At 47.1% G+C, this 13,261-nt stretch overlaps 1 protein-coding gene across 2 annotated transcripts in view; it reads right to left on the bottom strand.

Annotated features, from left to right (window-relative positions):
- The window catches only part of DYNC2I2 (dynein 2 intermediate chain 2), a 56,856-nt gene that overhangs the window by 24,684 nt on the left and 18,911 nt on the right, over positions 1-13,261 (bottom strand). For both annotated transcript variants that reach the window (XM_063936453.1, XM_063936452.1), the window contains exons 4-7: positions 7,686-7,843; positions 5,990-6,099; positions 5,512-5,679; positions 3,234-3,466 (exon numbers count right to left, since the gene is read on the bottom strand). In XM_063936453.1, coding sequence (XP_063792523.1) covers positions 3,234-3,466; positions 5,512-5,679; positions 5,990-6,099; positions 7,686-7,843 — 669 coding nt within the window. The remainder of the gene's footprint in view (positions 1-3,233; positions 3,467-5,511; positions 5,680-5,989; positions 6,100-7,685; positions 7,844-13,261) is intronic.

Raw genomic sequence — 13,261 nt, 5'->3', positions numbered from 1 at the left:
TCACTGCCTGTATTGGCCAACAGGCCATTAGTCCGTCCACCTTATGTTTCCTTGTTGAGCTTCTTGTTTACTTGTTATCATTCACTCCCATCACACACTCCTCCCCCTCTCCTTTTTTTGTGCAGTACAGTTTTGCTATGCTGTTTCCTTCTTTTTCTCACTCTTACTTTATTTTTTCTATTTGCATTGTATACCACTTTTTCCTTTTTTTGTTCCATTTATATTTGTCACTGTTTATATTTGCTATGCGACTCTATGCACAATAATAAAAAGATAAAAAAATAAAATAAAAAGATAATGGATTGTGTAATACAGCAAGTCATGATGAAGCTTTTAGGTGTCATTTAAATCCAATGTAATAATTGGTTTATCACTCTATTACTTAGCTTTTAACTTATTGTTTATTTTTATTGTAATTTTATTAGTTACATTGGCTGACTATTAATTGTATGTATCTGTATGAATAAAATGATTTGAAATAATCAGTCTTATAAATATGGAATTTTCATCCTACATTTTGTGAATATTTCATTAATAGAGGTCTTGTCAGTGGTAATTTCGCTACAGTTCACCAGCAGAATAGAATCATTGTCTTCTGATGAAGCAGGCATCATGTATGTGACATGGGAGACAGCCACTTTGTCACACTTCTCCTTTCATACACAGACACGCTATGCGGAGCTTATTTTCTGCAAATGTATACTTTTACTAATAATCTTATTTATCCTTGGACATTGTGAATGGATTCACAATGTCCAAGGATATTACCCATTTTTAAGGTCTATTGTTGTCTTATTGTGGTATAATGTAGCTGCCCAGCCCCAGCTCACCCCAGCACAGTAGCAGCTGCCACTGCCAGCTCCCATGAGGAGCAGAGGGAGGCTGAGGCACATTGGCAGCCAGTCATTTACTGGCCGAGTGAGCAATCAGGATCTGGAGGACAGTCACAGACTCAGTGCACCAGGCAGGTACTGTGATGGAGTGTAGTGTGGTTTCCCGGCGGCCAGCACACCGGCGCCGGCATGCCGACAGCGTGGCGAGCGCAAATGAGCTACTTGCAGACTCGCTACGCTCGCCACACTGCAGGCACGGTGGCGCACTACGCTATTTATTCTCCCCTCCAGGGGGGGGGGGGGGGGCGGTATGCCGGGTGTCGCGATTCGAGCTCCGGTATACAGAGCGCCGGGATCCCAACAGCCGGCAAACTGAATACCACCCCCGTGATGACGGCTGGCACATCTTGTTCCACCCACTGCAAGATTCTGTTAATGGTAATCACAGTGCTCTTGGTAATTGATTCAGGGGTCTATGTACTAAGCCTTTGGGAGAGATAACGTGGACGGGGATAAAGTAGTGTTCATGCTAGGCTGTTTTAGCAAGGCACCACGACCGGACTAATTTAAAAACGGTAAAATGTGCCCTGCCCTTTTAGCGGCACCCTGCTAAAGCAGACTGCCCTGTGTCCTCCCCACCCGCAGGCCGCAGTATCCCGCAGGTGGGAAAAGTTGCAGTTGTCGATCACCACCAGGTGAACAGATGCCGTGAGCATCCCACCGGGAACACTAGTAAAGTACCAGCCAATCAGCTCGTAACTGCCATGTTACAGGCGGTGTTTGACAAATGACAGAAGCCGATTGGATGGTACTTTATCTCTCTCGACTTTATTGATTTCCGAGGTTTAGTACATAGAACCCCGAGTTATCTGACTGGATCTTTATGGCATTTTCTTGCTAGAAGGGTGTGTATTGGCTGTGGATAAAGAATAACTCTTTATGCACATTTGTCAGGAGCTCGGCTCTTCTGGAAACCAAAGACCCTGGAAATGGGTGACCCTGAAAAAGGGTGACCAAATGTCCATCCCCAATGTTAAGGACACTGTGGCGTACCCAGAGGTAAAAGGGGGGACTGGAATGCACACCCTATTATTAAACGTAAAAGGTGACACCATGCTGAGGCTTGGCACCCCTCCCATCTACCCTCAGGGGTTGTATTTAGCACAGGTTCCTACACTGCTGACTACATATTAGAATGGGCTCTATTTTAAAGGTAAGACCCGGATTAATGTATAATGAGTTATTAGAGATGTAAGGTACCCAGTGGATCAAATGCAGTACACACCTCAGACAATGAAAGTAACTTCAACCTGGAGCGCTCTCTAGTGAGACTGTGCAAACTGCACTGCTGAAAAGCTGGATACCATACTGCATTAGAGTGTGGAGTGCCGAGACCGCGGAGGCCAAAATCCAGGCCTGAGCCTTCTCCCCAAGATAGAAGGCCTCACGTATAGGCTCCCCCAGGTTTGCAAATTTTACCTGGCTATGCCAAGTATCTGCTACTGCCTCTGACCATCTTGCCAATGCCTTCTTGACCCAAGCTAATGTGTGTATAAAAGATGCCCCTGCTGCCATGTAAATAGGGTGGTCTAGGGTCTACTTTCCCAGCAGTAACAAGGATTTTCAGAGCCATGTGATAATGTGTTGAAAATGAATCAATACTGGGAAAAAAACAGTATACATGAAGGGCCTTGCTGGAGTAAGTGCTTTAGTGTCACACGATGCAAATTCTATCTGGTACATGTAATTACCATGTATCTCCATCAGATTCTGATCTTCTACAATATAAAAGAGTATTTCAGGGACTAAAAAGCCTAATACTGTACTGGCATCTGCAGACTGCTCTGTAGTGGCTCCTTTCCAATTGCTGTACAAAATAATAACCTTTACGTTACAATCACTAGGTAACATTCTAGAGCAGTGTAACCTTGACACTCCAGCTGTTGTTGAACTACACATCCCAGCATGCCCTGCTACAGTTTTGTTATTTGGCCATGCTAAAACGGATGCAGGGCATGCTGGGATGTGTAGTTCAACAACAGCTGGAGTGTCAAGGTTAGCCATCACTGTTCTAGAACAACGTGACATGAGCACAAGAGCCGAAAAGAAAGATTGATGTAAATCAGTGGCGGCTCCCAATGAGTGCTGCCAGACAGTTCAAAATAAGCCCCGCCTCTGGGGCCACCACTACTTGTAATATAACTGAAGGTGATGAATGGGAAAACCCAGGCATGATCCCACCTCTATTAGCAGCAAGGTTAGGAGAACGGATAACAAGGGGGTGGAGAGGTATGTCTGGCCATGTCAGATTCCTCTTTTACCCCGTTACAGTGGACAGCTCCTGTACAAGTCCCATCATATCATTATAATTTTGCTAAGTAATGCGTCTTTGTTACATACCTGTGGAAAGGTGAGCAGTCCACACAATGGACAGGACCTCCTTGTGGGGAGAAGGTGAACTGGGCTGGGGCTTTAAGTGGAACGGAGGAAGCCACGTTGGTGAGAGCAGCGGTCTGGGCTGCAGAGGAACACTTCAGCAAGTAGCCTCCTTCTACCCCGACAATGAACAGACTGGGATCAAAGTGTGAGTAGGAAAGACACGTCACCCCCACTGCAGTGTCACCTCGGCCGTGCTGCAAGGAAGGAAGGATGGTCAAACCTGGCACCACGGGTATATCCAGACTAAAGAACAGCACAATCAGTTTTAACCTAAACAATATATGTATTTCTTGATATGGTGATAAAGTGAGGCAGATGGTGTAAGCCAAAAAACCAACAGCTGGCTCAATCAGCTAAGCCAGTGCCACATGCCGCACAGGTTACAAAAATGTATCAGAGAATAGTCATAAAAATGACAAATTAGAATACCAGAGTTTTACAAACAAATGTAGCAATAAATATATCACAACTTACTGTGAGAACCTGAGTAGAACAAGTTAAAAATACTTGTACACCGGGTTATAATCATAGCTGTAGCCGCCGAGTAGTGAGTATCCATTCGCTGAGTCCCCGCACCCCTGCCCAAATATGGCTCCACTGCAAATGTGCCAGACAAGGAGCAGTAAGCTCTATACAGTATGTATTGCCACATAGCCCGGCAACTAATAGTTATGCCCCCGTTTATAAACAATGCAATGAAACAGATATTTTAGCGGGAACCAAATGCAGAGAGTTTAATTATATACCTTTAAGAATAAATGTTAACGTGCTACATTGGCAACACTCAGGCTGTCCTGTCCTTCACCTCCCTCCTAAGCAGCTACTTCTGGATGGTAAGTGCTCCTCTATCTTGCTGCTGGGCTAAGGGGGTCATTCCAAGTTGATCGCTCGCTAGCTACTTTTAGCAGCCGTGCAAACGCGTTGTCGCCGCCCACGGGGGAGTGTATTTTCGCTTTGCAAGTGTGTGAACGCCTGTGCAGCAGAGCGGTACAAACATTTTTTGTGCAAAACAAGACCAGCCCTGTAGTTACTTATCCTGTGCGATGAATCCAGCAACGGAGGTCCAGGAATTGACGTTAGACACCCGCCCTGCAAACGCCTGCGTTTTCCCAAACACTCCCAGAAAACGGTCAGTTGACACCCATAAACGCCCTCTTCCTGTCAATCTCCTTGCGATCGGCTGTGCGAATGGATTCTTCGCTAGAACCATTACCCAGCAACGATGCTCTTTGTACCTGTACGACGCGCGTGCGCATTGCGGCGCATACGCAGTTTTGCAGTTTTTTTACCTGATCGCTGTATAAACTGGCAGCGAGCGATCAACTCGGAATGACCCCCCTAAGTGCAGTCTGTATGACTCAGATTGGCTTACAAAGTAACATTAATATTTTGAGGTTCCAATTACAAATCATGACTGTCTACACAGAGGCAAGGCTACTGATGTCACAGCATGTTAACTGCCAGATTTTGCTTTACAACTGAAGCTTCTTTTCTGTGTCATGTCCACTTAGGTCAGTGTTCTAAAGACGTGAGTTAATGGAACAGTGTAGAACCTTTCACAATTTCCAGCAAGAGTCTTTCATTATTACAGTGCTGCACCGCAGCTAGCTTCTCCTCTGGTACAAAACCCAGGAGAGTGCTGGCACTGCACATTGTCAGCTTGATAACACAGTTCCCCACTGATGACAGAAGGGGAAACAGCGCTTGCTTTCATCCTTCAAGTGTAGATTATAGACTTGCAGCAATCATATGAAAAATGCTTCAGGTCATTTACAAATACTACACAATGGGCGAGATTCATCGTGACGCGTGCTGGCAGCCACTAGATGGCGCCCAATGAAGCAATTCAATTGCTGCTCCGTTCGGGCGCGATGGCTTCCAGCGCCTGCATTTCAGCTCGTAGCTCCCGAGGGTAGCAAACTGAAATGCGCATAAAGTGACTTGTTTGGGCGCCCAAACGGCACTTTTCATGAACGAGCCCAGCACTTTGGTCGGGTTTACACTACCTTTATGGGCGCGATCAGCACAAACAAAAAACAAAACGGGAGTTCGGGGGCTCAAAACATTAAATATCACCCAATGCATTTAAAAGTTGTTACAAAGTAATGTCACTACTTGTAGTGAATGGATATGTTACATTCTTAAATGTAGAGTCAGCGTACAAAAGGGCTACCTCCACTGCTCTTCTGTATACTGTATGTGAAATGTACACTTTCAGGAGTTACTATATTGGAGTGACCTTGTTTATCTTTGTGTTGCTGGGTATTTGTTGCGCGATCAGGGCGAAGCCATCAAGCAGCACGAGCTGTCCCTCCTTCTCCATCTGCCACACAAGGATCCTCCCATCTGAGGAAATGCTCAGAACCTGCAGCCTGTGAGCCTGCGGTAGATCCTGCAGCCAACTGACCTGCCAGGGAACAAACACTGGTAAGTGATAATTAAATGTCCTTGACGTCTTGGTCCTGCACAGTATAGTACACAATACTGAGCATATATGAAAACTGGTGCACCAGAAAAGAAGATGCCGTTACCCAGAGCAACCGCAAAGACAATGACTTTCATACTATTAATGATGATAGATTCTGATTGGTTGTTATAGGCTACAGCACATTTCTCCTGTGTACCAGATCCCAAAAGTTTTCCCCCCAAGATAACACACATAAACACAGTCAGGCATTATAGTAACACGAGTTTACTGTGGGACATGTCATTATTACCTGGTAAACTGCATCCATGTGACTGTCTATTGAGAGCCCTGTCCTGCCGATTAAGGGGTCATCTGTCCGACTAGTGTCCCACACTAGCACTTCACCATTGAAAAGGCCACCTGAATAGAAGGACATGTGTTCATTGCACGGGAAAATGAATCCGCGTTAATGATTGGTGGCTAGTGTAAAACCCATTCCTCATACATCCTATGGAAAGTGGGGGGAGGGTTGAGACACGGATGCCGGGCTATAAATGGTCCAGTCAAGAGTATAGCAATTTAAGATCTACTCCTGCCCTCCTCCCATAGGGAACTCCATTTTTTCTGAGTACCCACTAGTAGGGTCTATTTTAATACAACTGCCCCTGGTAACGTTATTATTTTAATTTCATTTCATTCAATAACACTTTCACTGGTGGCAATGGAGGAGAAATGCCTCCAAGCCTTCTATCGCAGACAGTGACCAGCAGTATCCAACACTGCTAGCACTAGCAGGCTGGCCCACGCAGCGGTCATCCCTCTGTGGGTCAGGTGTGGGCTGCCAGGAAAGGAAGTCCCATCACTAGACATTCTGGCTCCAGGGGATCCTTGGAAGGGGTGTTGGCCATGTTTTGTGCTGTGCCCTGGGGAAAGGAACTATCTCCAGACAGCCGAACACCTCCTCCTTGGCTTACTTGCAAGATCTGTGAAGGTCATCAAAGCCTTCTGAGATCCTGCAATTCAGGCTCATCATTTCTAATTTTGGGAACATAATTTGAGAGCCACTGCACTAGCACATAAAATGGCAGGTTATAAAGAGTAACTCTTAGGGGGAGATTCAAATGTTTGAAAAGTCAGTTGGGTGTCTGTTTTTTCCTATCTAATAGACAGACACCCAACCGACTTTTCAAACATTTGAATTCCACCCTTAGGGGTCTATTTACTAAGCCTTGGATGGAGATAAATCCGACGGAGATAAGGTACCAGCCAATCGGCTCCTAACTGTCATTTTCCAAACCCAGCCTGTGACATGACAGTTGTGAGCTGATTGTCTGGAACTTTATCTCCTTCGGATTTATCTCCATCCAAGGCTTAGTAAATAGACCGCTCAGTCTTGTCTCACAGGTGTCTTTTATGTATGTGTAGGTTAGCCAATCATAGGGGCAGTATGTATTAACCTGGGGAAGGGATAAAGAAGTGATAAGCGCAAGGTGATAACGCACCAGCCAATCATTACGGATTTGAATAATGACAGTTAGGAGCTGATTGGCTGGTGCATTATCACCTTGCACTTAGCACTGCTTTATCACTTCTCCCGGCTTAACACATCTGCCCCCTTGTTCTCTCCAGATAATAATAATAATAATAATAATAATAATAATAATAATAATAAAATGTAAAGAATTCCAGCTGAAAAGCCTGATGACTAATTAGCCATCTTGAGATAAAATGTAAACCCCTGGAATCTCTGTACCAAGAATATTTTTTAATAAAACTGGGAATCTTTCCCTATAACTTCCTGTCGTCGGATCTCTATCAGACATTCATACATTACTTCCTTCTGAAATAATAGATGACGGGGACTATTCAAATATAGTATATGGATGATGCATCTTTGTATTGTCACATAGACATACTGAATGTAATGCCTATGCATGGTAAAGGACTATTCTTGTGATACAGGAAGTCATTTTTGTAAATAAGAATTTCTCTGAGGCTAGACTTACCGGCTATAAGGGATGGCTGTGAGGGATGAAATGCCAAACACATAACTGAACTAGGCACATCTACAACAGTATCAGGGTGATCTGGGTTGAAGAACCGTCGGTCAAGATTCCATGTACAGACGTAGGACTTCTCTGTACTCCAGTCTCCATCTCCTAACCTGCATGTGATGACCAATCAGAAAAAAGAAAAAAAAGCGTTTCATCTGGTGGATTAGTTTGAAAGCATTGTGTACACGCTGTTTACACACCATGAGGCAGCCATGGGGGGATCCGGTCTGAAGATCGACACTGTCTAGGTCAGACATGTCCAAACTGCGGCCCTCCAGCTGTTGAGAAACTACACATCCCAGCATGCCCTGACACAGCTTCAGCATTCTCTGACAGCAAAAATGTGTCAGGGCATGCTGGGATATGTAGTTTCACAACAGCTGGAGGGCAGCAGTTTGGACATGCCTGGTCTAGGTCGACACTGTTTAGGTCGACCACTATAGGTCGACAGTCACTAGGTCGACAGGGTTGGAAGGTCGACAGGGTTTCTAGGTTGACATGTCAAAAGGTCGACATGAGTTTTTCACATTTAAAAAAAAAAACTTTTTCATACTTAACGATCCACATGGACTACGATTGGAACGGTAATCTGTGCCGAGCAAAGCGAGGTACCTTGCCCGAAGCATGGCGAGCGAAGAGAGCCATGCGAGGGGACACGGTGCACTAATTGGGGTTTCTCTGACGTCCTAAGTGGATGCTGGGGACTCCGTAAGGACCATGGGGGATAGCGGCTCCGCAGGAGACAGGGCACAAAAATAAAAGCTTTAGGATCAGGTGGTGTGCACTGGCTCCTCCCCCTATGACCCTCCTCCAAGCCTCAGTTAGGTTTTTGTGCCCGGCCGAGAAGGGTGCAATCTAGGTGGCTCTCCTCAAGAGCTGCTTAGAGTAAAAGTTTTGTTAGGTTTTTTATTTTCAGTGAGTCCTGCTGGCAACAGGCTCACTGCAACGAGGGACTTAGGGGAGAAGAAGTGAACTCACCTGCGTGCAGGATGGATTGGCTTCTTAGGCTACTGGACACTAGCTCCAGAGGGACGATCACAGGTACAGCCTGGATGGGTCACCGGAGCCGCGCCGCCGACCCCCTTGCAGATGCTGAAGAGAGAAGAGGTCCAGAAATCGGCGGCTGAAGACTTCCCAGTCTTCTTAAGGTAGCGCACAGCACGGCAGCTGTGCGCCATTGCTCTCAGCACACTTCACACCAACGGTCACTGAGGGTGCAGGGCGCTGGGGGGGGCGCCCTGGGCAGCAATGAAAGTACCTATGCTGGCTAAAAATACATCACATATAGCCTCTGGGGCTATATGGATGTATTTAACCCCTGCCAGGTTGTCAGAAAAACGGGAGAAGAAGCCCGCCGAAAAGGGGGCGGGGCCTATTCTCCTCAGCACACAGCGCCATTTTCCTACACAGCTCCGCTGCTAGGAAGGCTCCCAGGCTCTCCCCTGCACTGCACTACAGAAACAGGGTAAAACAGAGAGGGGGGGCATTTTGTGTGGCGATATTATAATATATTAAGATGCTATAAGGGAAAACACTTATATAAGGTTGTCCCTGTATAATTATAGCGTTTTGGTGTGTGCTGGCAAACTCTCCCTCTGTCTCCCCAAAGGGCTAGTGGGGTCCTGTCCTCTATCAGAGCATTCCCTGTGTGTGTGCTGTGTGTCGGTACGTGTGTGTCGACATGTATGAGGACGATGTTGGTGAGGAGGCGGAGCAATTGCCTGTAATGGTGATGTCACTCTCTAGGGAGTCGACACCGGAATGGATGGCTTATTTAGGGAATTACGTGATAATGTCAACACGCTGCAAGGTCGGTTGACGACATGAGACGGCCGGCAAACCAATTAGTACCTGTCCAGGCGTCTCAAACACCGTCAGGGGCTTTAAAACGCCCATTACCTCAGTCGGTCGACACAGACACAGACACGGACACTGACTCCAGTGTCGACGGTGAAGAAACAAACGTATTTTCCATTAGGGCCACACGTTACATGTTAAGGGCAATGAAGGAGGTGTTACATATTTCTGATACTACAAGTACCACAAAAAAGGGTATTATGTGGGGTGTGAAAAAACTACCTGTAGTTTTTCCTGAATCAGATAAATTAAATGAAGTGTGTGATGATGCGTGGGTTTCCCCCGATAGAAAATTATTGGCGTTATACCCTTTCCCGCCAGCAGTTAGGGCGCGTTGGGAAACACCCCCTAGGGTGGATAAGGCGCTCACACGCTTATCAAAACAAGTGGCGTTACCGTCTCCAGATACGGCCGCCCTCAAGGAGCCAGCTGATAGGAGGCTGGAAAATATCCTAAAAAGTATATACACACATACTGGTGTTATACTGCGACCAGCGATCGCCTCAGCCTGGATGTGCAGCGCTGGGGTGGCTTGGTCGGATTCCCTGACTGAAAATATTGATACCCTTGACAGGGACAGTATTTTATTGACTATAGAGCATTTAAAAGATGCATTTCTATATATGCGAGATGCACAGAGGGATATTTGCACTCTGGCATCAAGAGTAAGTGCGATGTCCATGTCTGCCAGAAGATGTTTATGGACACGACAGTGGTCAGGTGATGCAGATTCCAAACGGCACATGGAAGTATTGCCGCATAAAGGGGAGGAGTTATTTGGGGTCGGTCCATCGGACCTGGTGGCCACGGCAACAGCTGGAAAATCCACCTTTTTTACCCCAAGTCACATCTCAGCAGAAAAAGACACCGTCTTTTCAGCCTCAGTCCTTTCGTCCCCATAAGGGCAAGCGGGCAAAAGGCCAGTCATATCTGCCCAGGGGTAGAGGAAAGGGAAGAAGACTGCAGCAGGCAGCTCCTTCCCAGGAACAGAAGCCCTCCACCGCTTCTGCCAAGTCCTCAGCATGACGCTGGGGCCGTACAAGCGGACTCAGGTGCGGTGGGGGGTCGTCTCAAGAGTTTCAGCGCGCAGTGGGCTCACTCGCAAGTGGACCCCTGGATCCTACAAGTAGTATCCCAGGGGTACAGATTGGAATTCGAGACGTCTCCCCCTCGCAGGTTCCTGAAGTCTGCTTTACCAACGTCTCCTTCCGACAGGGAGGCAGTATTGGAAACAATTCACAAGCTGTATTCCCAGCAGGTGATAATCAAAGTACCCCTCCTACAACAAGGAAAGGGGTATTATTCCACACTATTTGTGGTACTGAAGCCAGACGGCTCGGTGAGACCTATTCTAAATCTGAAATCTTTGAACACTTACATACAAAGGTTCAAATCAAGATGGAGTCACTCAGAGCAGTGATAGCGAACCAGGAAGAAGGGGACTATATGGTGTCCGTGGACATCAAGGATGCTTACCTCCATGTCCCAATTTGCCCTTCTCACCAAGGGTACCTCAGGTTCGTGGTACAGAACTGTCACTATCAGTTTCAGACGCTGCCGTTTGGATTGTCCACGGCACCCCGGGTCTTTACCAAGGTAATGGCCGAAATGATGATTCTTCTTCAAAGAAAAGGCGTCTTAATTATCCCTTACTTGGACGATCTCCTGATAAGGGCAAGGTCCAGAGAACAGTTGGAGGTCGGAGTAGCACTATCTCAAGTAGTTCTACGACAGCACGGGTGGATTCTAAATATTCCAAAATCGCAGCTGATTCCGACGACATGTCTGCTGTTCCTAGGGATGATTCTGGACACAGTCCAGAAAAAGGTGTTTCTCCCGGAGGAGAAAGCCAGGGAGTTATCCGAGCTAGTTAGGAACCTCCTAGAACCAGGCCAAGTGTCAGTGCATCAATGCACAAGAGTCCTGGGAAAAATGGTGGCTTCTTACGAAGCGATTCCATTCGGCAGATTTCACGCAATAATTTTTCAGTGGGATCTGCTGGACGAATGGTCCGGATCGCATCTTCAGATGCATCAGCGGATAATCCTGTCTCCAAGGACAAGGGTGTCTCTTCTGTGGTGGCTGCAGAGTGCTCATCTACTAGAGGGCAGCAGATTCGGCATTCAGGACTGGGTCCTGGTGACCACGGATGCCAGCCTGAGAGGCTGGGGAGCAGTCACACAGGGAAGAAATTTCCAAGGAGTGTGGTCAAGCCTGGAGACTTCTCTCCACATAAATATACTGGAGCTAAGGGCAATTTACAATGCTCTGAGCCTAGGAAGACCTCTGCTTCAAAGTCAACCGGTGCTGATCCAGTCGGACAACATCACGGCAGTCGCCCACGTAAACAGACAGGGCGGCACAAGAAGCAGGAGGGCAATGGCAGCAAGGATTTTTTTTCGGGGGCGAAAAATCATGTGATAACACTGTCAGCGGTGTTCATTCCGGGAGTGGACAACTGGGAAGCAGACTTCCTCAGCAGGCACGACCTCCACCCGGGAGAGTGGGGACTTCATCTGGAAGTCTTCCACATGATTGTGAACCGTTGGGAAAGACCAAAGGTGGACATGATGGCGTCCCGTCTGAACAAAAAACTGGACAGGTATTGCGCCAGGTCAAGAGACCCTCAGGCAATAGCAGGGACGCTCTGGTAACACCGTGGGTGTACCAGTCGGTGTATGTGTTCCCTCCTCTGCCTCTCATACCCAAGGTACTGAGAATTATAAGACGGAGAGGAGTAAGAACTATACTCGTGGCTCCGGATTGGCCAAGAAGGACTTGGTACCCGGAACTTCAAGAGATACTAAGAAGGGACTTGCTTCAGCAAGGATCATGTCTGTTCCAAGTCTTACCGCGGCTGCGTTTGACGGCATGGCGGTTGAACGCCGGATCCTAAGGGAAAAAGGCATTCCGGAAGAGGTCATCCCTACCCTGGTCAGAGCCAGGAAGGAGGTGACCGCACAACATTATCACCACATTTGGCGAAAATATGTTGCATGGTGTGAGGCCAGGAAGGCCCCCACGGAGGAATTTCAACTCGGTCGATTCCTGCATTTCCTGCAAACAGGAGTGTCTATGGGCCTCAAATTGGGGTCCATTAAGGTTCAAATTTCGGCCCTGTCGATTTTCTTCCAGAAAGAATTGGCTTCAGTTCCTGAAGTCCAGAAGTTTGTCAAGGGAGTATTGCATATACAACCCCCTTTTGTGCCTCCAGTGGCACTGTGGGATCTCAACGTAGTTCTGGGATTCCTCAAATCACATTGGTTTAAACCGCTCAAATCTGTGGATTTGAAATATCTCACATGGAAAGTGACCATGCTGTTGGCCCTGGCCTCGGCCAGGCGAGTGTCAGAATTGGCGGCTTTGTCTCACAAAAGCCCATATCTGATTGTCCATTCGGACAGGGCAGAGCTGCGGACTCGTCCCCAGTTTCTCCCTAAGGTGGTGTCAGCGTTTCACCTGAACCAGCTTATTGTGGTACCTGCGGCTACTAGGGACTTGGAGGACTCCAAGTTGCTAGATGTTGTCAGGGCCCTGAAAATATATGTTTCCAGGACGGCTGGAGTCAGGAAAACTGACTTGCTGTTATCCTGTATGCACCCAACAAACTGGGTGCTCTTGCTTCTAAGCAGACGATTGCTAGTTGGATGTGTAGTACAATTCAGCTTGCA

This window comes from Pseudophryne corroboree, chromosome 8, assembly GCF_028390025.1.
Source record: "Pseudophryne corroboree isolate aPseCor3 chromosome 8, aPseCor3.hap2, whole genome shotgun sequence".
NCBI classification, from domain to species: Eukaryota; Metazoa; Chordata; class Amphibia; order Anura; family Myobatrachidae; genus Pseudophryne; species Pseudophryne corroboree.
This window is presented reverse-complemented; position numbering and strand designations above follow the sequence as displayed.